The following is a 23,887-nucleotide window of genomic DNA, read 5'->3' as shown; positions in this document are numbered from 1 at the left end:
CACTGTGAGGTCAACGCGCTAACCACTGGACAACCGGGCCACCCCTCAAATAAAATGATAGTTTTATAAATTTATAGTGGAATTATATATATATATATATATATATATATATCCAATGCCAAAAATGTTCATATTAAATTATTTTCTCAAACCCTCCTACGAATCGGTCATGCTGCCTTGGGAGAGAGATAAAAAAATGCTCTCACCCACCGAGCTGGGAAACAGGTAGGTTTTATGTTTTTAACATAATAGTTTTCAGGTTTTTACACAAGTTTCGTGTATTTTTCCCTGTATTGTGGCAGCAATATGCTTCCACCACAGGGATAGACTCCCGTTCATACGCGACCCGAACGAGCAATCATATTTTTCTCGAGCAAAGCAAATCAGTTTTTCACATTTATTTTAAAAAAGCTTTGACATTCCAGTGTTTCTATTTTCCCATTTTCTAACAAAAGAGGATGCTGAGATGGTCACAATCCAGATTGTCAATCATGAGCGCACTTTGTTTTTTTTACACGTCTCGCGGCCAGTCTAAACAGAAAACGGAACTTATTCATGATACTGATATGGACAGGAGGCGGACACGAGACCAACTGCAACTTGATGTGACCTGCCAAACCTTTTCACAATATTTGAGTACATTGAGCTCATTTGTGCGATCGCTTTCATTGTTTTGATCAGGTAACATCAAATACGATACTGTCGTCTTCTAATCGCGAACGGCCAAAAGTAGACACTTGACGCCAGTTTTTTTTCAGGTCAGAGGGAACGACAACAAAAATAGCACAGCAACACCCCCCATCAACTGCAGCAGCCTTCTCTTTCTCTCACACACACACATTCTCTCTAACATACAGTCTCTCTAACATACAGTCTCACACACTTTCTTCCTCCTCACACAACAAAAGCGTTCTCTCTAACATTCTTACATAAGCTCTCATATTTTCACCAACTCACACAAGCTCCCTTCTATACACACACACACACAAATTCTACCTCAGAAACACTTTCACAACACACACAAAAGCCTTCTTTCACACGCAGATAAACGCTCTCTCAGTTTCTCCCTCACATATAAAACTCACTGATAAACAGGATGAAATTAGCACACACTCATTTTCTCAGTCATTTTCTCTCTCTCGCTCTCATTCTCACACACACACACACACTCATCTCACTCACATTTTTTTCTCACACAGATACATTTTCTCTCACGCTTTTTCATGCACAACCAAGGACGTTCTCATACGCGGCAATCCAAATAATGCAAATGTTTTTCAGATTTTTGTAGACTATGCAAATGGTTTTTAACAAACTTTCCAATGACGAGAGCATAAAAAGAATAGTTTTTCAAGGCAGTTTTAAGGTCGTAAAGAAGTGAAAAGTCACTTGAATTAGCGGCATTAGGTGGTTGTATTTGATGCTATTTCAAACTAAAACATGCATTTCTAAAAATCTGGAGAAAAAAAAGCCCAAAACATTTGCATGATTTCAAACGCGGTGCAAACTCCCTCACGATCTCAAATGTGCCCACTCTGACACGAGCTCGAACACGCATGCACTCACGCACACACTTTTCGCTAACTCCCTCACGCACAGCAGCTTCTCGGTTATTTACAATTAGGTCCAAAGTGTGTTCTATTTTAAGTGCCCCGTACACGGGACAGAACTGCATAAAGCCTCAGTGCCTCGCTTTGGGGCGCTCACATTAGTCTCCACGCCAAACAAATGTGCACTCACACACAAGTAGCTTAAAAAAAAAAGTAAATGTTTTGCTGGTTGTTGTGGATGTCACGTGACCTCACCACCGCCGCCATTTCTAGAAGGGAGCTGTTTATGACTGATATTTTTTTGTAATACTGAGACTACAAAGGCGCTTGACTTCCTTCAGAAACAAGATGAACAAAGCATGGAAAAAAGAAAGCCTACACACAAAACGCCGATGGAAGTCTATGTCTGGCGTCTTCGTGCGCCAACAATAAGCGGACGCGAGTGATCGAGCAAAGGAAATAGTGGTTTCTTGGACTCTAACCTAATATGTACAATAATTTACTAATTGGACTAAAAACGAGCATCTGAACGTCACCATGTGACTCCATGATAGGCGCGCACGTGTGTGTGTGTGTCTATGTGGATGCGTTGCGCACGCGCATGGTGAGAGTTGAAAACGTCCCGGAAACGTGCTGATGGCAAACAGACGACGAGCATGAAGACGTTCAGATTTTGAGGTTTTTCAAAGAGTCTGCTCGCTTCTTGAGCAACTCCGCCACCTCCTGGAGCGAACGCAGGTGACTGCTCTGCAGCTTGTCCATGGCCGCCCTCGTAAACGACGACTCCTCCTGAAAGGGCGCAATACGCACGGGAAGGGAAACAGGAAGTGCATGAGAAGTAAGACAGGAAATGGTGGAAGTGTGGATGTATCTAATGCCTCTGCTGCCACAGATGGCACGAAGCTTAATGTTTTGTTTTTTTCCACAGCAGGTTAGCTGGTGGCTAATTGCTAGCATGGTGTTACAACTGCAGATTTGCTACGTGCTCACAAAGCTCCACTGAATAAACTCATTGTTTAACCGAGTCATGTCAAGTGGGAGGAGCAAGGAACAACAATCGGCACCCCCCCCCCCATCCCTTATAAAGGTTTTCTTTCACTGACATCTTCACCAACAACACTGAAAGTGACTGACCTCCGTGGACCCTTCCAGGGACAAATCGGCCAGTTTGAGCGCCGCTATGCCAACTTCCTGTTCCTTAATGTGCTCCAGGGCCCGGGCGAGCACGTCCTGCAAGCTCGCCGTCAGCTCCTGGAAGCCGCACACCACCATCGGCTGTGTGTGTGTTTGGAGGTGGAGGGGGAGAACAAAAACAACAGAACCTTTAGCAGAAGTAGGGGGGCTTGAGTCAAGTCAGACTCAAGTCACCGATGAAGGTTGCATGGGAATGGGGAAAAAGAATTGGAGATTTAAAAAAAAATATGCGGTCACAGTCTGACTGGACAGCGAATGTGTCGTGCGAGTCTTTGGGCCGGTGTGGTCACTTTAGAGCGCAGACGCGTCTCAAAGTCCGCTTTGAAATCCTGCATGTGATTTCCAGAAATAAACAACCAAAAAGTGCACACCTGAACTATGCTCGTGTCCTTTTTCTTCTTCTTCTTTTTCTGTAGGCTGGACTTGAGCGGCTGGAGGACTTTGGTGCAGTAGCCGGCAACCCACAAGACCACGCACACAGTCTGCACACAATCGCAACCGCTCACACTTGACGGACAAGATGCTGGACATCCAGAAGAGGAGCAAGGCAGCAACCCACCTCCACAAAGAAGATGAGGTTTTCTAGTAAAGACGGTCGGATTTTTAATTTGCCCTCCTTCATGTCCAGTAGGTCTCCTTTGCATTTAGTCAGCATTTCTGCAGCAGACACACCAGGAGAAGGAGATGAAACTGAGGACGTCGATGTGGTCACAGAGCAATTGTGTGTCGTGGGTGCCACCTTGAAGCTGAACGGCCAGCGACTTGAAGGCGTTACACATCTGCGTTTGCAGCTCCGACGACTCGTCTGACAGGGGGGGGAAGAAAAAGGTTAAAATAGATCATTTTTGCACACACTGGGCTTTGGAATGAAACTAAGAATCTTTGTTGTTGTTTTTTTAAATCACATAAATCCAACTGCCTCAACTTGCACTGGAAAAAAAGATTGTTTTCTTTACTGATATCAAAATAAGTTTGATCCTTCATAAAATTGTCATTTTAAATGATCAACAATCTCATGCTTTTTTCCCCTCACAGAGATGGTTCATAAAGTCTTACATTTCTTTCTTTCTTTTTCTTTATATACTTTGATTTCAATGAAATATTTCTCCCTTTCTTAAAGAAATATCGACCAGTTTTTGATTTCTTTTTCTCACCTACTCCTAAAAAAAAGCTTCCTACCCATTTCTTTTCCACATTTACCGAGGCTAAAAAATGTGATGGCTTTAGGGAAAACTCGCCATGATTTCCTTTCACCAGGATCCTTTCTTGTCATATACAAAACTGTAAAACGATTCTGCATGTCTGCTTTTTAGTGCCACTTAAAAGTTAAAGGGAAGAGTGGGGAAACGTGGCTTAAATCATTCGTCAAAGCCGTCACTCCTGAATGTGCTCTTTGGAACCGGCTCCCTCCTGTTCACAGCCATGTTGTTCGTGTAAGCAGCGCGCGACAGTGAGAAGCCACTTACAACTGGACAAATGTCCGGAGTTAAATTTGAGTGAACCAATCAAATCGCTTCAACGCCCAGCCCTTAAAAGAACAAGCCTGCGCTGAGGTAATTGGGCACTTACCGAGTCCGACTGCGTCCAGCTGGTGTACGTGGAGCGACAGCTGCAGCGCTGCCGCTTGACACTGGCAGCTGCCACTGGACAGAGCGGCAGCCAGACGGGTGGCGGGCGGTCCCAGGAAGGGATACTGTTCGGAGAACATGGCGCTAGCGTGTTGGTGCCAGAAACCCAATGTTCCATGCACCGTTTGTATGTGTTGCTGCTCCACACGTGGGTTAAACTTGCAGTTGTTTGACGGTTTAGAAGTACTGCACCACCTATGCTAATTTCCATGAGTCTGTCTATGGCGGTTCGCATTATACGTTAGCATTGAGCTAGCAGACATTCAGATGGCGGAGGAAATGATTGTGTTCCACACCTGCGTGCGTCTCTCAGCCATTTGCGTGGCCGTCTGGAGGTTGTGGCCAAGCTGCGCCAGGAGGCCACGAAGCAACGCGGACTTGTCGGCCACGCCGTTCTCGGTGGCCGCCGGGGAGTTCTGCGGCGAGGACTTGTGGCCCAGCGCTGCCACCGCTGCGAGGAGGCGCAGTGTGAGCGACCGTAAGCGCAGCCACACGCACTCTTCCTCCAGGGAACGTCGCCGATGCTCCTCGGTCAACTTCCTGTCAGGTGACCATGGCGAGACCACATGGTTACAACTCAATAGGTGCTGCTCAAACTTTTTCAAGGGCCAAGTTAGATTTTTTTTTCTTTTTGAGGAGGGAGATTAAGTTAATATAAAAAAAGTATGTAAAAGAAGTGAAATAGTTCTGTTCTCGTAATTAAATAATTCATGCTCATTATTTTGATTTTATTTCTTTGGGATGATTTTGCCAATTATGCAATTACATTGATGATTTCTTTCCTACACATACCGCATATTGATAAAAGTTTGCCATTCAACCACTTCTGGAGGATGTTATGCATAATGATGATGTTTCAGTGTGGGGTCTTGGGGGACTAATTCCCACTTGGAGATGAGCGAGCATAACGGGTCGTGTGTTTTGTACCGCTCATTCGGGTCCCAGCAGGTGAACACCGTGAGGTCTCGGTTGTCCCTCATGTTGTCCCAGGGAATGTCATCTTCCTCTGCGGACAAACACATGGACTTCACACTCTCCTCCAGACTCAAGACACTGGAAAAAAACATTTTAGGGGAAGACAGAAAAAAAAAGAGGAAAAAAAAAAAACAGAAGAAGAACACAACGTCGTCACAAAGGTGAGCAGAGGTGAGCAGGCGCGGCGCATTGGTTGATTGGGGGTGTGTGCTCACATGTCGGCCTCTAGAAACAAGTCGAGCAGCATCCTCTCGGTGCGGACCTGGGCGAAATGCAGCGACTGGTTCAGTCTGTTCCTGAGGGTGATGAACTCTGGAATCTTCTCAAAGGCGCCGTATTTGTACGCCTGGATGATGTACTCGGAGGTCTGGGGGCAGGAAGGCAAGAAAATATTTTGACATTTGCTTCTTTATTATTTCTTTTCATTAGGGTTAGAATTACAGAGTGGGAGAATGTACGTGGACGTGGACTCACATCTTTCTGATTGGAGTGGAAAAACCTGAGAGAAAAGTTGCAGGCTTGCGAGGCGGCCGCAAACTGTCCCAAAGACTGAGCGTAGCGTGTTAGGAGGAAGCCGATGGTGTCGTGCTGGACGTGTTTGGCGTCCAGGCTGGCGTAGAGGTCCACCACCGGCTCGAAGGCGCCCAGGCGGCAGTAGAGGAGCAGCAGCAGCAGCTTGAACTGTGCGTTGGACGGGCTGTTGGACAAACCTTCCTGGAGGAGGCCCAGACCGAGCCACGCCATCTTCTCATCTCCTGTGAAGAACCGGAGCACACGTCACATCCAGAGAGACAACGTGAGCGAGCGAAACGGAGACCACTCACCGCTTTCCGTCCACAGGTCAATGTAGACGTGAGCCGCCATCAGGCAATACATGTCGGAAAACTGCAGCTCAGTTTTCAGAGCGTTCTTCCCTGTTGGAGGGCAAACAGAAATGAAAGGTGATCGTATTTTCAGACACAGGTTATCTAGAACTGCGGAAGTCCTATTTTTTTTCAAGAATAAATTTGCATTTCTCAGGAAATAAAAATGTACTTTTTGGTTTAAAAAATATTGTTTGCTGTCCCAGTGCAAAGAGGGGAAAAAAGCCTACTTGAACAGCCAGTCATATTTTTTTTCAAGAATTTGTATTTTTGAGAAAAGTGCAAAAAATGGGGGGGGGGGGGGGGGGACATTGGAAAAATAGCCCATTAAAACAGCTAGATCAAACTGCCGATGACCCTAAAAGGCCAAATACATGCTTGCCTCCGTGCTCCTCACCAAACTTGAGGCCGTGCCGATAGTGCGCCTTGAGCTCCGCGACGAGTCTCAGTTTGGCGGCTTCGTCGAGGGCGTGATGCAGGCCGAGCGCCCGACTCAGTTGACACACGCACAAATGCCTCTGCAGCGCTTTGGTGTCTTCCGGGAAGGCCAAGCCGTCGGGTCCGGGCTGGCCCAGAGGGGCGGCCTCGCTCAGCCGCTTGGCGAACTGAACGCGACAAGATGGAGGCATGCGACTGACGTTGGGCCGTCTGGGCGTGAGATGGCGCCTGCGACGTGGCTCACCTGCTCGTGTTGGTCTGCGGCGAGTAGGTGGAGGTAAATATTGAGGTCTGTGATGCAGCAAGGCTTGTCGCCAAACTTGACGAAAAACTGCACCATCAGCTCCAAAGGCTCTCCTGTGCGCATGGCAAAATAAATATTTCAAACGTCGGGAGGAGGCGACGTAATTGCAACCATCAAGCTTTGCTGCATTTTACTACCCTCTCTGCTTGTGTTCGGCCATTTATAGTCCGTCAAGATTTTTTTTTTTCATCAGTTCTCACCATGAGTTTGGAAGGAAAAAACTACACTTTGTGGGCATCAGGACTGCAAAATTCACAATGACATAATTCAATTCAATGGTTTAATTTCAATAGACTCCATGACACAGAATGTTGAATTGAATTGCATTGCATTTGAATTCAAGATGGTGGAACTGAATTCAAGGGTACCCAGAGTTAGTTTTTTTTTTATTTTTTACCGAGTTGGCCCTCCTGGGGAAGGGCGCGCTGTCGTAGCCGGTGCATGAGCTCCAGACGCGCCAAGTAAGGACCCCGCAGCGAGCGAGCTTCTTTGCCGTCCTCGCCCGCAATCCTCTCCTCCACGAACCTCACCACCTCCGCCACTGTGTGGTGAACCGCGCCTTCCGAGCAGCTGCACACATCGCCGCCATTACATCCAGTGCCATCTGGACTTGGGGGGACGCCCCATTTGACAAATTTTTATGTTGACCACAATTTTGACATGAAACCAACGTCTGGACTCACTGTTCTCCATCCCCCGGTGGACTCCACGACATATCCATGAGGTGAAAAAGCGAGTCGAAGTAGGCCAGGTAGAACTGCCAATCATCAGGACTGCGAGCAGAGCAACATGAGTTAAAGCGCAGTCGTAGATTTTCATTCGGTTGTGTTTCTCACTGCAAATCTATGTGGACATGTACATGTCAATCTAATTTGGCCAGGGTCTCCAACAACAGTCCTGCCGGCCCAAGAATGCAAACTATGCAGTAAACTACAGCCGTGCATATGCGTGGATTCCCCCATTTTTGAATTCACTAATAAGTTTCTTATCGGCAAAAGCAGCACTTTGCTGCCATCATGTGGCAGCTGGAGGCAATAATGATTTTGTTCCCCCACCAACGGGAGAATGGACCAACAGAAAAACTCGAGTACTTTACATGCCAGCAAATGAGTCGTCTAAATGTGAGGGCGACGTTTTAAGTTGCGGCAAACGATGGTGGCCGAGTTCAAAATGAACATTGCTGTCCGCCGCTTTAAGATATCCTTTATTTGTCCCACACTGGGGAAATTTACAGTCTACAGCAGCAAGATTGTGGGTAGAAAGAAGAAAAAAAGTGTTTGAATTCACAAAATAAATGTATACCGTTCAATTAAGCGCAAAATAAATATAGGTAAGGTGGCTGTGCTATTATTTTCTATATAATATATATTATTACCTTGCACCAGATCAGGATGCCGTAAAGGTGAAATTAGCTTCCTTCCTGCATCGCTGAGATTAACTTGAGTAATGGAACAGTTTAACCATCAGGTGTCAAATTCCTCGAGCTGGCACTCCATGTCAGCGTTTTTACCATTTCCTGATTGGTTGGTGATAGCCAAATTTGGTGCAGACGACTTCGCATGAAAACATTTAATAATCAATATGTCTGATGAGTATCTGGATTTGAATGTTTTTATCTTTCTGACTTTTGATGGTGAACTGCTCCAGATGATATGAATGGCACATTTACTTTTTGTATGTTTTGTGTAATTGTTTTCGGCGTGATAGTGTGACGGTAGTGCTGACATGAGGCAAATTTAGTCAGGTAAGTAAACAAAAGATGCGCCTCACTTTTTGAGCAGGAGCTTGTGGGCCAGGGCGTTGCACTCGGGCCAGCGTCTCAGTCGCCGGTACAACATCATGCACTTGCTCTCTCGACTCTGAAGCTCGCTGGTCAGCTTCTCTGCGCAGGGGGTGACATCGCACGGTGAGCAGGTGGAGGCAGAAGATTAAGAGGCTACACTTTGATCAGTACTTACCTCCTAGTGGACCCTTGATCACTTCCAACGCCTCCTCACATTTTCCCAAGCGCTCCAGGATCATGAAGTAGAGCTGCACCTTTAAGCAAAATGGCATTTTTAGGACAAACCATATTACACCTGTCCTTCAACATCTCCACTGGCTCCCCATTTTACACCGCATTCAATATAAAATCCTGCTCCTCACATTCAAATCCATTCATGACCTAGCCCCTCCATACCTATCTGACCTCATCCATATTCTTACGCCTGTCCGCTCTCTTCGTTCCTCCTCCTCTGTCCCCCCTGCTCGCCTCGTCAACATGGGAAATAGAGCCTTCAGTCGCTCTGCTCCCCAGCTATGGAACTCACTCCCCGCTGACCTTCGTAATACAGCCTCATTAACACATTTCAAATCCCGCCTCAAAACACATCTGTTTCGACAAGCCTATTCACTCAGACCATAAAGCCATTATTTTATTTATTTATTTTTGTTGTATTTTTTCTTATCTTATTTGATGTAGTTTTTAACATTGTACTCGTGATTTTAACTGCTTGTTGTAAGGTGTCCTTGAGTTTCTAGAAAGGCGCCCACAAATAAAATGTATTATTATTATTATTATTATTATTAAACCTTTTTGAGCCCTATAGGCTACTGCATTATTATAAGTCGGGCCCGACGGATTAATTGCCCGACATTAGCTCTTTTAAAATCATTACGATCACAATCTTTACCTCTGCTTCTGCTTCAATTTTGTCTTCTTTGACCATCTTCTCCACCATGCGCTCCGCCAGGGGTAGAAACATGGTTTGGGATAGTTTTTCATCTTGTGCCGAGATGGCCTGAGCAACCACAACGCCGCATTAAAAAACAAAAACAAAACACTACAATTTTTTTTAATTATTTTTTTTCAACGTGCATGTATATATGTTTATGACGGAGGTGTTATGAGGATGAACACTCCATGTACCTGCATTACCAGACTCATGACAGACCAGAAGTAATAAGGATTCTTTGGGACGATTTTATATAAGGCCATTCCTGCCTGAAGAGATGAAAGAATAACTTAGATCACAAATCATCAAAGTGACGCACAAACACCAAACGCAGTTGTTTGAAGCTTTGTAACGACTACGACGTCTGTGCTTCTCTGCGTTAGCTCGACGACAGCGCTTCACATTCTCTGCTAGTTGAAGCTAGCAGAAAAAAAACGTGTGCTTTTGTGTGTGTGGGCGCGCGTGTGTCTTCACCTGCTGCATCTTCTTGTACTCGCCGACGCGTGCGTACGCCATGAAGAGGTGCGAGTGGTACTCCTCGCTGAGCGGGACCTTCTTCACCGCCGCCTCGTACAATTTGGTCACCAACTCAGCTGGAAGCGACACACGCGCACGCCAAATTAATACGTCCACTTCCGCCACTTAACATGTGCGCGTTCAGGTCTGCACTCACGCCGATGCATCTCCCTGTAGAGGATGGTGAGCGCTTGTAAAGAGTTGTCATCCGTCGGCTCCAAGGAGGTCACCTCCTGGGCCAGGGAAAAGGCCTCATCTTGCCTGCCAGTCCGCTGCAGGCCGATGGCCTTCAGCACCTGGAGGTTGGAGGTGGGGGATGGTATGAACGGATTTGTTTGTCAAGGCCGATGGGCTGCGACTGGCTGCTTGCTGCGTCAGGCTGACAACAATACCTTGGCGCAGTGCAAGTCTTTGTGCTTCTTCAGCAGCTTGTCGGCCTGTTGGATGGCCATTTTGTTGTTGCCATTGTCAAGGTAGTCTGAGGGGCAAACAAAGAACAATTCAGGTTCCAATGAGGTCGAAACAAAATGTGTCTAAATATGACACAACACAGAGAAAATCGTTAAAAAAAAAAAATTAAGCTATTGTCCCTGCTCTCAAACAGTGTGTCTTACTTGTGCCACCACATAAGTATGTTGTTGGCGGCGGAAATGCATCGGGTTGAACCCTCCGTCAGTCGGTACAAATCCAACTGATGGAGGTCAAAAGTAGTGCGAGAAAAATACAAACCTTTTTACGTAAGATGATGAAATTTTGTGAAAACTAATTACAAAATGAATTTGAACAGTGATAATTAGCATCGTGCAGCCCAACCTGCGCGTACTGAAGGGCAACAATGAGGCACTCTAAAGCAACCTAAATAAATAGTAAAACTGGAACGTGTTTAAAAAATGAAAAAGAAAATCTGGCTATGTCCCCCCACAATTGAATACGACAGACTTCTAACGTTACGCACGTGCAATGTCCTCAGGAGCAAATCTCTTAATTCACTTTGCAGGGTCTTGTTAACGATCATGATGTTACCACGTTACATGTCAGCAACAGCAAACACGCATTATATTGCGATTCAGCTTTTGCGCTACCCATATAGACCTATATTCAAGCAATCGTTTTTCATGATCGTGAATTACACTGCATTGTGCGTGTGCGTGTCTGTGTGCGTGCGCACAAACACAGTTTGGTCTCTCAGGGACAGCTGCCGGCCAAAATTAACCGCAGCAGACAGCGATTGTGTCCCGTCACTCTTCACTCACCACAGAGAAAGCAAAATTATATCGACACTTCAGCGTCGACCGTTTACCTTGCTTACATTGCATTCGTGTCTGCTGTCAATCAAGAAAAGCTTTCAAAAATGAACAGCCTGGCCGTTATCAAACAAAATATTGAATAAATACAACAGCTTCATAGTTGAAACTAGTCTGATTATTATTTATTTGACGGTGATTTACAATACAAGTTAATAATTCTCCCAATGTGATAAATCGACAGGCAACCATTGAAAAAATAATTATGCCAAGCCTACAAAAAAAAGGAAACTTGTGCAAGCACATAATGTTGGTTATTTATTTTTACTGCGCTATACAACTTATTGGTAACATTAACGGTGTAGATTTTTTATCTTGGCCTCATTTTATTTTGAAAGAAAACCAAATCCTGCATTTCAACAGGGGAGTGTAGGCTTTCTATATCTAATGGATTGTTGATGCAAATTAACGCTGGGGCGAGGGCAGGGGGGCAAACAAGTTCAAAGGCGTATGGTATCATAACGGTCGGTGTATGGTATCATAACAAATAAAGCAAAACTTGTTTTGAATGTCACCGTTTTTTGATTTGTGGAAAAAAGTGGAAATCTGGTCTTTGTGGGGAGGGAAAAATCGTGCAACTTTTGTGGCTATATTCCCCAACACTGGTATACATTATTATCGAAGTAATTACGTACGAGTAAATATTGTAGATAGGTGCACGGCTTAAGTTCGAGACCAGTGACAGTTCCACGCTAGCGAGCCGGCTTAGCATGAAGCATTGTCCCCGACAATGCTAACTAGAAGCTAACCACTTAGTCGCTCAACTGCTGACACAAGAGGGACAAAAGATAAAATGCGAGCGCACCCGCAGAAGCTAAACTTGACCGACTGTCAGTCGGTGGCGGCAACCGGCACAAAACAAGCAAGTTCTGCCGGAAAACAGACGTAGAGTCAATGAAAGACTTGCTAACCGACACGTTAGCCTCTGCAGCTAGCTGTCAAATAGCGCCCGTTTGTATCCGAGAAGGAGAAGGAGATACCCGGGAACGCGGTTAAGATTCTTAGACTGTTTTTTTAAAATATTTCACATATGTTCACACCGGGGCGCTACCGGCAGAGAACCGCAGCACACCCCTGGTTCTGGTCGCGTGGGCAAACCAGGGGAAGGTGCACTGTCATAGGGCGCAGCGGGCAGCGGAGCCCGTGGTCGCCGATGAAGGGGCCGCTATAAAGCTACCCCTGCGCGTGGGACTTCGGTGTATAAAGACGGCCTGCACCGACGTTCAAGCGAACACAACGTGCGGGTCGAAACGTGCAGGCTGGACGGAGCTCACCGTATATGGGTCTGAGTCTCCGGTCGTTGGGGTCTTGCACATGGCCTCTCGCCGCCATGGTGGTTTAGTTGAGTTTACCTGCTACTGGGGAAGTGTACACGCATGCGCACTAAACTACAGACGGATGCACGCTACAGTGGCATCCAAAAAGTTTACTTTTAACTTTTCTGTTACATTTTACAACACATTAACATTTTAATTGGACAATGTGTTCAATTGAACTCTCTTAATTTCATTCCCGACAATCCATTGTTCATTTGGATGCATTTATCGATGTCGGTTTCTTTTGTCCAATCAGAGTTCAGCATCTTTTTGTTGCCATGTTAATCTAATCTTATCAGGGGCCTGCGCACTGGCCTTCAATGACATCAGAATTTTTGCATCCTGTAATTGGTTGATCAGAACAAAACTTGAGAACAGGCAACTTGTCAAAGATAAAATATTGAAACTGGAAATATTTTTTAGTTAAACTTGCAATATCAATCACCCAATTAGGAGTATCCATCCATTCAATTTCTATCCGCTTACCAATAGTTGCGAGCGTGCTGGAGCCTATCGTCGCTGTCTTCGGGCAGTAGTACACCGTGAATTGTTTGTCAGCCAATCGCAGGGCACACACAGATAAACCACAATTTGAGCTCACAATCGCACCCAGGGACATTTTGGAGCGCTCAATCAACCTGCCAAGCATGTTTTTGTTAATGTAGGAGGAAACCAGAGTACCCAGATAAAACCCACGCAGGCAGCCAGAGAACATGCAAACTCCATGGAAAAGGCAGGAGCTGGAATCGAAACCTGCGCCTCTGCACTGTGAGGCAGTCGTGCTAACCAGTGCCCAAAATTATGAGCATGCAGTTAAAAAAATAAAATAAAAACAGCACACACATTTTTTTGAAATTTATTAATTGGTTGTGTTCTGTTGTCTAGACCTTCAGTCACAGCTCACCAACTGTGAAAAATAAGACAAAAAAAGAAACTAATTATACATTCACTACTGATACCCCTGAATGTTGCCTTTGCAACCAGTCCTTCCATCCCCAAAAAACAAAACAAAAATGACAGACAATACTTTTTTTCTTTTTGCCACTGCTTGAAATAACAAGTGGTTGCCTATGATTCTAGTCCTTGCCTCACAGACAGCTGGCAAATGTTTTTTCCCCTTCAACAAACACGCACAAACAAAATCAAAACAGCAAACAAACAGCAAAAAGTAGCTGAGAAAACATGTAGTCCATCATTTTGCTGTGTGAGATTAAAACAGGGTGAAGGAAAAAACAAACAGAAAAAAACACCCTGCATTGTTTTGCTGTTAATGCAGCCATCACATGAAAAGCCTTTTGAGCATTTTTTTCCACATACTTGATATCCAGCTTAAGATCAATGTACTACTGTAGTAGCCTCTTTGTCCTTACTAGTAAAAAAATGTTACGCGACAATAAAACTGACACAAGTGACTTATTTTGGCCTTCATCCCGTCTTGAAGTTGTATTAGTCAGCCAAAAGTAGCACTAGTGGCAGGAGGGGGTGGGACTAGTAAGACAGTTATACTAATAGTACACGCAATTGTTTTAGGGCAAAGTACAAGTACATAGACCTTAATGTGGTTTCAAGGGTACGGAACAGCATTTACTCAATATGTTTGATTTTAAATTTGACTAGTAGTGGGTAAAAAATATATAGATTATCACCTTGTGCGCAGAATACTAGTTATGACAAACTGTCTACTAGGTCATAAAACGAAGCTGGATATGAAGGATATAGAATAAACTCTCAAAGGGATTTTCAGAGCTCACTTGAATGGCAGTCGTTCCCACACAATTAGCTTTCCTGTCCGCAGTTAAGTTACGTTTGCGTTACAGTATGACACATGAAAATGCTAGCGACCCCAGAAGTACACTTATGACAAACAGCACAACCTCAAAAGTCTTCCTTTCGTTCGTCGGCGATCCTTGTCCAGAACGTGACAAGCGTTTGACATCTACACACACGCGCTGCGGCTCATCCTTCGAAGGCCGTACTCGCGTGAGGCCAATCCAACCGTGCCTATGGTGGGTTTTTTTGTTGTTGTTGTGTCATCATGACAGAGTCGAGCGATTTCATGAATTCGCTCACTGACGCAAGACGTTTATTTTCGTCAAATGGATGAAAATGTGTTCTTACATGTACAGTATTGTCAAGTACATTTTTCAACGAGTAGGCGTGAAAGGTGGACTCGCTCAGCTCACCTGTGAAATTCTGGTTTGTAAACCACTGTAATGACCGACAGATGCCTGTAGATGGGAGCGTTGCGTTGCTGGGGATTTGATATCAGCACAGCTTTGGAGTAGAAGACAGAGATTAGGGGGTAAATGCTGGCCTGTCACATCGATTATAAGAGCGAGAAATGTCCACATGATGCGAGTCGCAAGTGTTTAGACACCCCACACTTGAGGCGACGATGTTAAAGAGTTGCCAGTTCATGGGACAGATGATAAACGTCATGAAAAAAAAGACACTGATGTTCAATTCTTAGTTGTAGAGCTACGTTTTTTTTAACCGTCAAAAGCCCTTTTTAGTCTTTTTATTTTACAGTTTGAGGATGTCAAAACAGCAACAAATAACCATCAAATTCACTGCTTTCTGGTTGACACGCATTTCACAAAAAGCTCACCCCTCCCGACCCATTTTGGGGGGGAAACCAACACATGTCCTACTGTTGATTACAAACAAATGGAAAAAAAAATAAAAACAACCCCCGCCCAATGGCTAAAGAGCCACGCAAACTCCCTCTCTCGGTTTGGTGCTTTATTTTCACAGAAGACAATATTCTGCGGGTCTAGAAAGATCCGTCCAACTACTCTAAAACCGCTTGCAATGCAGAGCACTCGGAGTTCATTAATGATGCGTAAATTACATGCGGTAGCCGAGCGGTCCGTGAACTTTTTGGTCTTTGCGTATTATTACGAGGATTCATATTGATTTCTATTAAGTAAGGTTCTCCCTGTGGTGGCACGACAGTAATTACAGGCCACGTCTACATCACTTCCTGGAGCAGGCCAAAAGAGAGCGGAGTCTGCCGAAGTGTGCCTACATAACACCATTATACATTTGAGCACTTGTCAAAGGTTTTGGATCGAAGGTGTCAATTGGGCTCAAGCACAGTTCGAATGTGCCTCATGTGAGTACGACTTGAAAATCTGCCGAAATTGCAGCAGAACACTTCAAAAGAGGGCTCGCACGCTTAACGATGCAGTCACACACGGTCCCAGGACATGGGTGCTAACAAAAAAAAAAAAAAATAGTAATGGACATGACATTAGTTGAGGGGTGGAGGTGGTCTCGGGGTAAAGCTAAGTCAGGAGAGCACCCACCCGCCTCAGCAAGGACCCGTTTCGAGCGCAGGCATGCGCGCAGTTGCCAACCGCAAGGAGGGGTGGGGGCTCCCTTCCGATAACACGGAGGCAAATACTGCGTTGAAGAACAGACAAAAACACATAATAACAACAATGGGGGGGAGCTCATCGTAAAAATGGTCCAACGGGTGCGCAAGTTGCCCGATTTTGGTGAGGACCTTGACGTCTAAAAAGCACATTCGTCTCCTAATGGTCAATTTAAAAGGCTCCACGTAAGAGTAAAAACAAAGCCCATCCGTCTGAATCACCAAGTATCATTTACATATCAGGCAAATTACGTCTGTGCAAAGAGGTCTTTTTTTTGTTGTCTCTGTGTATGTGTATATATATTTATATATATGCAAAACCAGGTTGTTGTTGGAGCAGAGTGGGGAGGGGTCTGTACATCAGCGGGGAACCAGGGCCACTTCCTCCTGGTGGTGGCAGCGGTGGTGGTGGTGGAGGTGGTGCGCGTCTCCGATGACATCATCAAGACAGGGTCGGGTGGTTTGGCTCATTGCTCGTGAGCAGCACTGGTGCCTCGAATCGGACCGGTCTTACGCAGCTGGATGAGGTAAACAGCAAAAACAAACAAAAAGGATGAAAAGACACATCGAAATGAAACAGAGGTTATGCTACAAACGGGGCAAAATGTGGGTGAAAGGAGACAGCAACGGCAAAGGAGCTGGAAGAGAAAGCAATGAGAGAAAGCGGATGACAAATAACCGATGACAAGATCAACCACTTTGGTCAAAGTTGAGGCTTCTCACTTCTGGAAAACATAATTAGGACATAATTCAGAGCTAATGATTCATTAGCCATAGTGTCATTTTTTTTCTGAACGTATAAGAAAAGGGGAACTGGAGCTCTTTTATTTTGTAGCCGACTTTCAGAAAGATGACATTGAATGAATGATGTAATTAGTCTACTTTTACACATTTTCAGTGGAAACTGGCCATGAATAAAAGCAAAATCCCAAATGCACTACTTGCTGTCTTCTACAGTTTAAAATCAACTTAGTTCGCATGCTGGTGAATGACTTTCAGCAAAGCTGGCACACTTATTAGTTGAATCCAGTTAAGGCCACCCGCCAAAGAGGTCAAATCTAACAGCGGTGGGATGTGAATAACGATGAAGAGGATGGCGCAGATGAGAGCAAGCACGTTCAAAGCGTGATGAAAGACAAACAAAGAGCACAGAGCTCTCCATGCAGGCGGCAGTGGGCGGCTGGTCTCCATGCGTGACTTACTCGGCCTGCCTCTAGAGTTTGACTACAGCGACGGTGCCTACTCGTCTGTCGCCGAGGTGCCTCGCACGTCGCCCTTCTGACGCATCTAATGCAACATTACAAGGTTAAAAAAAGCGCCACCGGGCCGTTTTTGGGGGTAGAGGAGCCAGGGGGAAGCTCTTTACCTCCTCCAGCTCCCTTTGGGTCTCCTCCTCCATGCGCCTGATGTCTTCCATGGTCAGACCCACCCACTTGTCCACCCAGCAGAACAGCTGGCGGTGGAAATTGGTGAAGATGCGCTTTTCTTGCTGTGGACACAAAACGACTGGAATCATACATTTGTGTCGCAACGGCACGTTGGAGGTTTCGAGGTGCAGCATTTATCTCAACAGACAATCCTCTCAGGTCGCTGTGCTTCACGACAACGGAGGAACATTTGACGTGACAAGAAGCCGAGATGTGGGTCTTACCCTGTGGATGAAGTTCTCCACTCTGGTTTGAAAGCCCCACCACCGGAATTTGACTGAGACCAGCTTGTACGCGCACATGTACGGACAATCCGTCTTGAGCTCGTTCTGCGCGGGAGAAAGATGGAACTTCAACCCCGCCAAAATAAAAAACAACAACACAATAAGGTGGCTCAATTTCTGCTGTGTGTCGCTAACCTTCCACTCGGGGCCGAGGGGGCCTCTTCCGGTTTTCACTGAGTGGAAGAGGGAGGGATCCTCCTCTGCTTTGTAGTCCTGCAATAAAAGACAAATCAAGTGCCGAGTTGAAAATATAAGTAAGCAGATGACAATTACGGAGCCCAACAGACATCTCCAGAACTTTGTCACGTATTCCATAATGGAAATGGACGAACAAACGAGCCTCCACAAAATGTTCACATCGGAGATGTTATGTTCAATAAAAGGAAGTTGGATATTTCCTACAATCACGTGACATATGATTTTTTTTGGGGGTGGGGAGGGGCACAATAGCTTCTTGCTGTAACTATGGGGGCATATCTACTTCAAGTGAAAAAAATGCCTACTTCACATTTGCTAACAGCTGCGCATATGACAAGGTGCACATTTCTGCAATCACATTCTCAGTTGCTTATTTTTACTTTCCTTCACAAAAACATTTTTATTTCCAACTAGGTTTTATAGGTTGTAGGTCACAACAGATTCAGTTTTCAAATAATTTATCGCGGTTTACTTTTTTTTTTTTTAAATATCACCTGGAATTATAAAAGGGATGTGTCAACTGTTTATAGCCACTTAACCTTCAGAAATCGACTATGAGGTTTGCCATCACAGGCGAGAGGCTAAAAAGGGGTTTTGTTGCTCTAGCATGGTGCTGTTTTAATCCGGCAGGTCATCTGGAGGAAAGTGTAGGGAGCGCTCGCGGCAGATGGGACGTACCGCTTAAGCCCCACCTCTGCGCTGATCCCCTTAAGTCATTACGGCACTCGGGCTCGTGTGACAAACTGTAACTCGAAGTGGGAGAAGCGCCCGAACGCCCTGCTCTTTGTGTTAAAAGCAGCGTACACCCGCAGGGGGGCTTAGAAGACAGGCCAATTATCGGTTCCTTAAAGCGTTACAGCACTGCCATGTCCCATTTAATCCTCAATTTACTTTCAATTTGTATTTATATCTGGATTGGTGGTTGAAATGCAACTGATCTTAAGGCGCTCTATAAATACAACAGTGTTGAGTTGATTTGAATAAAAGGACAATGGAAAATTCAAAATTCTGTTGCAGACCAAAAAAAAAAATGGGATGGATGACATTCGCATTCCAGAGTTTATATGAAGCTGTTGAGAACTCACCCCTGCCGCCACTTCCTCTTTGTTGGCGATGTCTATGGGAACCACCTCCACGCTTCTCCACGTCTGCTCGTCCAGGTCATGCACCTGACACATGAGGCAGGACGGGATTACAGTCAGCGGCACAACATCTGCTGGGGGTGCATTACTGGAATGATGGCAAAATGGAGGAGCCGGTGTGCTTTTGCGCAGACTTACATTTTCTACTGTTCCCATGTCGGGCTTGTGCCACGTCTCGATCTTAATCTCAAAGTCATCTTTCATGTATTCATTCTGCGTGGTGGGTAAGTATATCAGTATAAAGTCGGATATTTTTAAACAACAAGACATGATCTTATAAGAATAAAGTTGGTGTGATTAGGCGGTGTTGACAGTTGTAGCTGATCTCAGACTTAGCGAGCGCGCCATGAATGGAGGCCGGGATTTACGGCTAAATCCAATAAACCAATAAGACGTTTAGATGCTGCTTGGAAGTACTGCAGCGTGATGCGCGGCCCAACACTCGCCCGAAGACAGATGGCGCTACACTGCCAACGCGTGCCGATAAAGAAAAGGATGACACTCACCGTCACGACTGCAGTGGTGCGGCGGGAGGAAAGAAAAAAGCTGTTAGTGTCACCAATCGTCACTTTCAAATATACAAACATTTCATTTCAAAGCACACTTTTCACCTACTATCATCACAAACAAAAATTTTAAAACCCCTGATAAATGGGGAAGAAAACAAAACTCTCACCATGACATGGTTCCAGCCAAAGCACATTTTTCTGGTGTTTTGCTACCTTATATTTCACATTAGCTTAGTGATTAGCTTCTCAGTCTTTTGTTAATTGCTCCTTGTCGACCTTCAGCGATAACAACACTTGTCAGAAGTTTAGCTTATTTGCTGCTGTGGAAGCAAGAATGAAAGATTTGCGGGAGCGGGCTCACACCCCCGCTAGCTAGCCAGCCAGCTGCAGCTCCAGGCGGGTGTGGTGCAAGTTAGTCTTGCACTTAGCATTCATAGTTTTGAAATCAATGAATAATCGTTTGATTCATTGTGATTTTAATTTCAATCCAAATTATTGTGATGACTTCTTCCATGATTACCCAACTCTATTTGAGTGACATACTTTGAAGCCCCGTCTTTTTTGGCTTTGATCTTGCCCGCATCCTTTCTGCAGCAACCTGTCTACTCCGACTTGACTTTTACCTTGTTATTGTTAAAAAAATGTATAAAATAAATACGGTACAACATTCTGTACTGTATGACAAAGGCTTACATAGTTCACAATGCACGGCACCCATACATTAAATTGCTCCGTGCGCAGGGCTGAGGGTTTTTTTTTGCGATGGTCCAAGTCGGTTTGGGACGCATTGCATATTTCCAAAGATAAAATGACATACATTTTGCATCTTATTTATGCCATCAAACGATTGTTAATTCAATTAATTGTACATAAAAATATGAGTGAATGACATATTCATCCATCCAACCAACTCCCGATGTTATTCTATGTACATGGAACACAATGTCCACCAATCAATACACTGCAATGTGTCTGGCGCCTTACCGGTGCGACAGTAGGGGTATGCATTCCAGGCCTTTTCATGAAAAACAAACGCTGACTCTGGCGCGAGCATCCTCACGTATGCTGGGACTTTACTGCAAGGGAGCAAAAGACAAAGAGCCCGGTGAGAAGGCAACAGAGCGGCGTCCCTTGTAAATTTCAGAAGTGAGAGTGGCAGACTGGCCTCTTTAGGTGGTAAATTTTGTGTGTGAACTGTCCCTTTTCGCCATCCTCCTCATAGGGTTCGTTCTTAAGCACCTCGATGCCCTCGCCGCCGCCCGTCTCATTCTTGCTGGCCTCGGCAACGGAGTACAGCTGGCCCACTTGATACTGGCGACAGAAAGCACACCCTCAGATGAATCGACTGAACCCCATAAAATGGATTTTATCATTCCAATTGTGTGCGCGTGTGTGTGTGTGAGAGAGAGGGAGAGATTTTTTCACACTTTTTTTTTTTAAATAAATGGTACCAGTTCCACCTTGCCGCCTCCTTTCTCCCAAAACTAATCTTGGTTCTCCGTGTGCTCATTTGAGCTTGTTAGGCCACACTGCTGCACTTGATTTGTCTTAAGGGCATTAGTCAGTACGTGATCGCGAGAAGAAAATAACGTTGAAAATTGAATGAGAGCAACCTCTGCAGAATATGATAGTTATGAATTACTGAATGCAGGCCTGCTTGGTTTGAGGAATTATCCATCTTGGAGGTCAGATCATTGAACATTTGGCATCGTTCATGAACGTAGCGTGACAGTGTAGTATGACTTTTCCATGCAATGACACTCACCTCTTCAACAGAAATGGGCAACACCACACGACTGCAGGCACAAAACAAAAAGAGATGTGATTACGGCGATGTATATTCAAATCATAGCTTCAACTCAAATAAGGGGTGCCCAAATCCGATCCTTGACTGTCCCTAACCATCCTGTTTTACATGTCTCCCTCCTCTAACACACCTGATTCAAATGGGCACCCCGCCAACTGCTCGAAGTCAGCTGGGATAGGCTTCAGCACAACCGCGACCCTTGTCCTAAGCGACTCAGATAATGCATTGATCTATGGAATGTGTCACAGTTACAACTACATTAGGGATATAATGCAATATAAACAGCAGGTAGGATCCACTTATTGTGATATTTGTTGTGCTATTCTGTTCTGTATGTAGTTCTGTCCTGGGTTGCTCCCTTGACACTCTGGAGGAGGTGGGCTACAGAAGGATGCTAACTAAGCTAAAAGCTATGATGGCCAGTCCCTCCCACCCCCTCCAGCCCGCCCTGACAGCACTTGGTAGCTCCTTCAGCCAGAGACTGTTACACCCGCGCTGCAAGAAGGAGAGATACCGGCGCTCGTTCCTACCGACTGCTGTCAGGCTGATGAATAAAAAATAACAATCATAATAATAATAATGATGTGAAGGAAAATTGTAAATAGTACTGCGATTTATCCATTTTTTGTTCATATTGCATTTAATTGAAAGATGTTTGTTGTTTTTTTCTCTTTCTTCTTTCTACATACATTCTTGCTGCTGGAGGCTGTAAATTTCCCCAGTGTGGGACGAATAAAGGATATCTTATCTTATCTATCAGTCCAGTTGAACTCACAAGCCATAAGCCATGGTGACAACTGGCACAATAACCAAATTGTTCGCTAGCTACATAGCAAAAATGTCCGTCATGACTCGAGTTATTAGCCTGGAAGATGGCTCATTAAAACTGATTACACAATTTTAACATGTCAATAAAACACGGATCAGTGACCATTGTGGGCCCCAAACCTTACGTTGAAAAAACGTGAGCGTTCAGTTCTGATTTATTTCCTCTGAATGTGTCACAGTCACAACTACAACAGGGATATGTAGTGTTACACACAACATAATTGTAACCATGTAATATTAAAAGGGAATTTATTATTATCAAGCTACAGGTACGTACAGCGGATTCTTAGCTTTTGAAGTTCCCAGAACAAGTCACGGCTTGAGTCATTAGTTAGCACAATAATAAAAAAAGATGAGAGAATTTTACTGGAACAGTAAAAAATTAAATTAAATTAAAATGACTGGCGACTATTATGTGCCCTGAACCCAAAGTTTGAAAACCTGCTTTAAAAAAAGGAAATCACTCTACCCGATTTCTCAGTTGTCCTTTCCTTCCTCAGAATTGTTATTTATTGTATTTGTCACGGCATTTACAAGGATTCATTCTTTATTGATTTAATGAATTGCTGTTTGAAGTCACGAGCGACAGGTAAATTCACAGGCTTGAAATAGTTAAAATCTCTGGTCATGACTAATGACCAATAACGCTATTAGTTGGTTTATTACCAAGGTAGATACAACGCCGTGGTCGTAGTTTAAACACCGTTTTAAAATCTGAAACCTCGTTGTTTTACAGATCAGCCAAGCTAACAGTTGGCATTTAATCGCCCCATCGAAAAGGGAGCAAGATGACAATGTACAAGCACTTTCCGCATCCTCTTTCTCAACTTAACTCAAATGTATTTATAGAGCACTTTCAAGCAGTCTGGGGGAAAAACATGGGGGAGAGTCGTATAGTCGTTTAAAGTGTTCACAACACTGCCAGATATTGTGACATTTCTCTGTTGATGTGGGCTGCGGGGCTAGGGAAGTGTTCTGGCTAGCAAAGCTCCTAGCCTCGCTTGTTAGCCTTTACGGCTAAATCCGACGGAGTCTTAATCTGTCCCTCAAAAGCTTAACATTACGACACTTTGGGGCTGTAACGAGATGCTAACAGGTTATCCGAAGCTAGTCGGTTTAGCACAAATACGCCCCAATGTTGAACGGGCTAAACGCGACGATCTGTGTGTGCTTTTTTTTATACGACTCATAGTCGGAGGCTAATTGTCCACCCTCGCAGCTAGCGAAAGCTTTTCACGAGCGACGCCTTAAAAAGACCGGTGTCCCGTTAACCGCGTCCGTTATCCTGCCCGCTCTCAATAGGTCTTTTGGAGGGCTACCGACTGACAAACCCGGCGAAATACGCCGCGTGTTCAAGGCTCGGTATAAAGCTCTTAAATGAATGAAAATGCGCCAAAACGATGATTAGGGGGGAAAAAGGGAAAAAAAACCAACACGTCAGACTCACTATTCCTTGATGAGCACCATCTTCATCCGCCGGTCTGCGCCTGCGCAGTGTCGAGGCAAAAACGAGA

General features: G+C 44.9%; 2 protein-coding genes and 1 long non-coding RNA gene across 3 annotated transcripts; all 3 read right to left on the bottom strand.

The window, feature by feature from the left end:
- Positions 1–383: 383 nt before the first annotated feature.
- Positions 384–12,894, bottom strand: naa25 (N-alpha-acetyltransferase 25, NatB auxiliary subunit). Its single transcript, XM_052050606.1, has 23 exons — positions 12,761–12,894; positions 10,575–10,660; positions 10,340–10,478; positions 10,141–10,259; positions 9,861–9,935; positions 9,625–9,732; positions 8,911–8,989; positions 8,723–8,834; positions 7,636–7,725; positions 7,350–7,522; positions 6,893–7,005; positions 6,608–6,815; positions 6,172–6,261; positions 5,822–6,102; positions 5,563–5,714; positions 5,300–5,425; positions 4,669–4,912; positions 4,314–4,437; positions 3,484–3,549; positions 3,304–3,401; positions 3,116–3,226; positions 2,685–2,825; positions 384–2,339 (listed from the first exon to the last, which is right to left on the bottom strand). The coding sequence occupies exons 1-23, from the start codon at positions 12,816–12,818 to the stop codon at positions 2,217–2,219; spliced, it is 2,916 nt and encodes a 971-aa protein (XP_051906566.1). The 5' UTR covers positions 12,819–12,894; the 3' UTR covers positions 384–2,216.
- A 750-nt stretch (positions 12,895–13,644) lies between these two features.
- LOC127591139 (uncharacterized) lies at positions 13,645–16,037 on the bottom strand. The gene is made up of 2 exons (XR_007959809.1): positions 15,226–16,037; positions 13,645–15,185 (listed from the first exon to the last, which is right to left on the bottom strand). It is a non-coding gene; the product is annotated as an uncharacterized LOC127591139 (long non-coding RNA).
- A 346-nt stretch (positions 16,038–16,383) lies between these two features.
- Positions 16,384–23,875, bottom strand: pitpnb (phosphatidylinositol transfer protein, beta). The gene is made up of 11 exons (XM_052050981.1): positions 23,821–23,875; positions 21,504–21,534; positions 20,904–21,049; positions 20,723–20,814; positions 19,736–19,743; positions 19,368–19,442; positions 19,173–19,256; positions 18,025–18,102; positions 17,830–17,934; positions 17,545–17,667; positions 16,384–16,696 (listed from the first exon to the last, which is right to left on the bottom strand). The coding sequence occupies exons 1-11, from the start codon at positions 23,844–23,846 to the stop codon at positions 16,646–16,648; spliced, it is 819 nt and encodes a 272-aa protein (XP_051906941.1). The 5' UTR covers positions 23,847–23,875; the 3' UTR covers positions 16,384–16,645.
- Positions 23,876–23,887: the final 12 nt, after the last annotated feature.

The sequence above is a fragment of the Hippocampus zosterae genome, chromosome 18 (genome assembly GCF_025434085.1).
Source record: "Hippocampus zosterae strain Florida chromosome 18, ASM2543408v3, whole genome shotgun sequence".
Taxonomy (NCBI): Eukaryota; Metazoa; Chordata; class Actinopteri; order Syngnathiformes; family Syngnathidae; genus Hippocampus; species Hippocampus zosterae.
The sequence above is the reverse complement of the archived record's forward strand: the minus strand, read 5'-3'. Positions and strand labels throughout refer to the sequence as shown.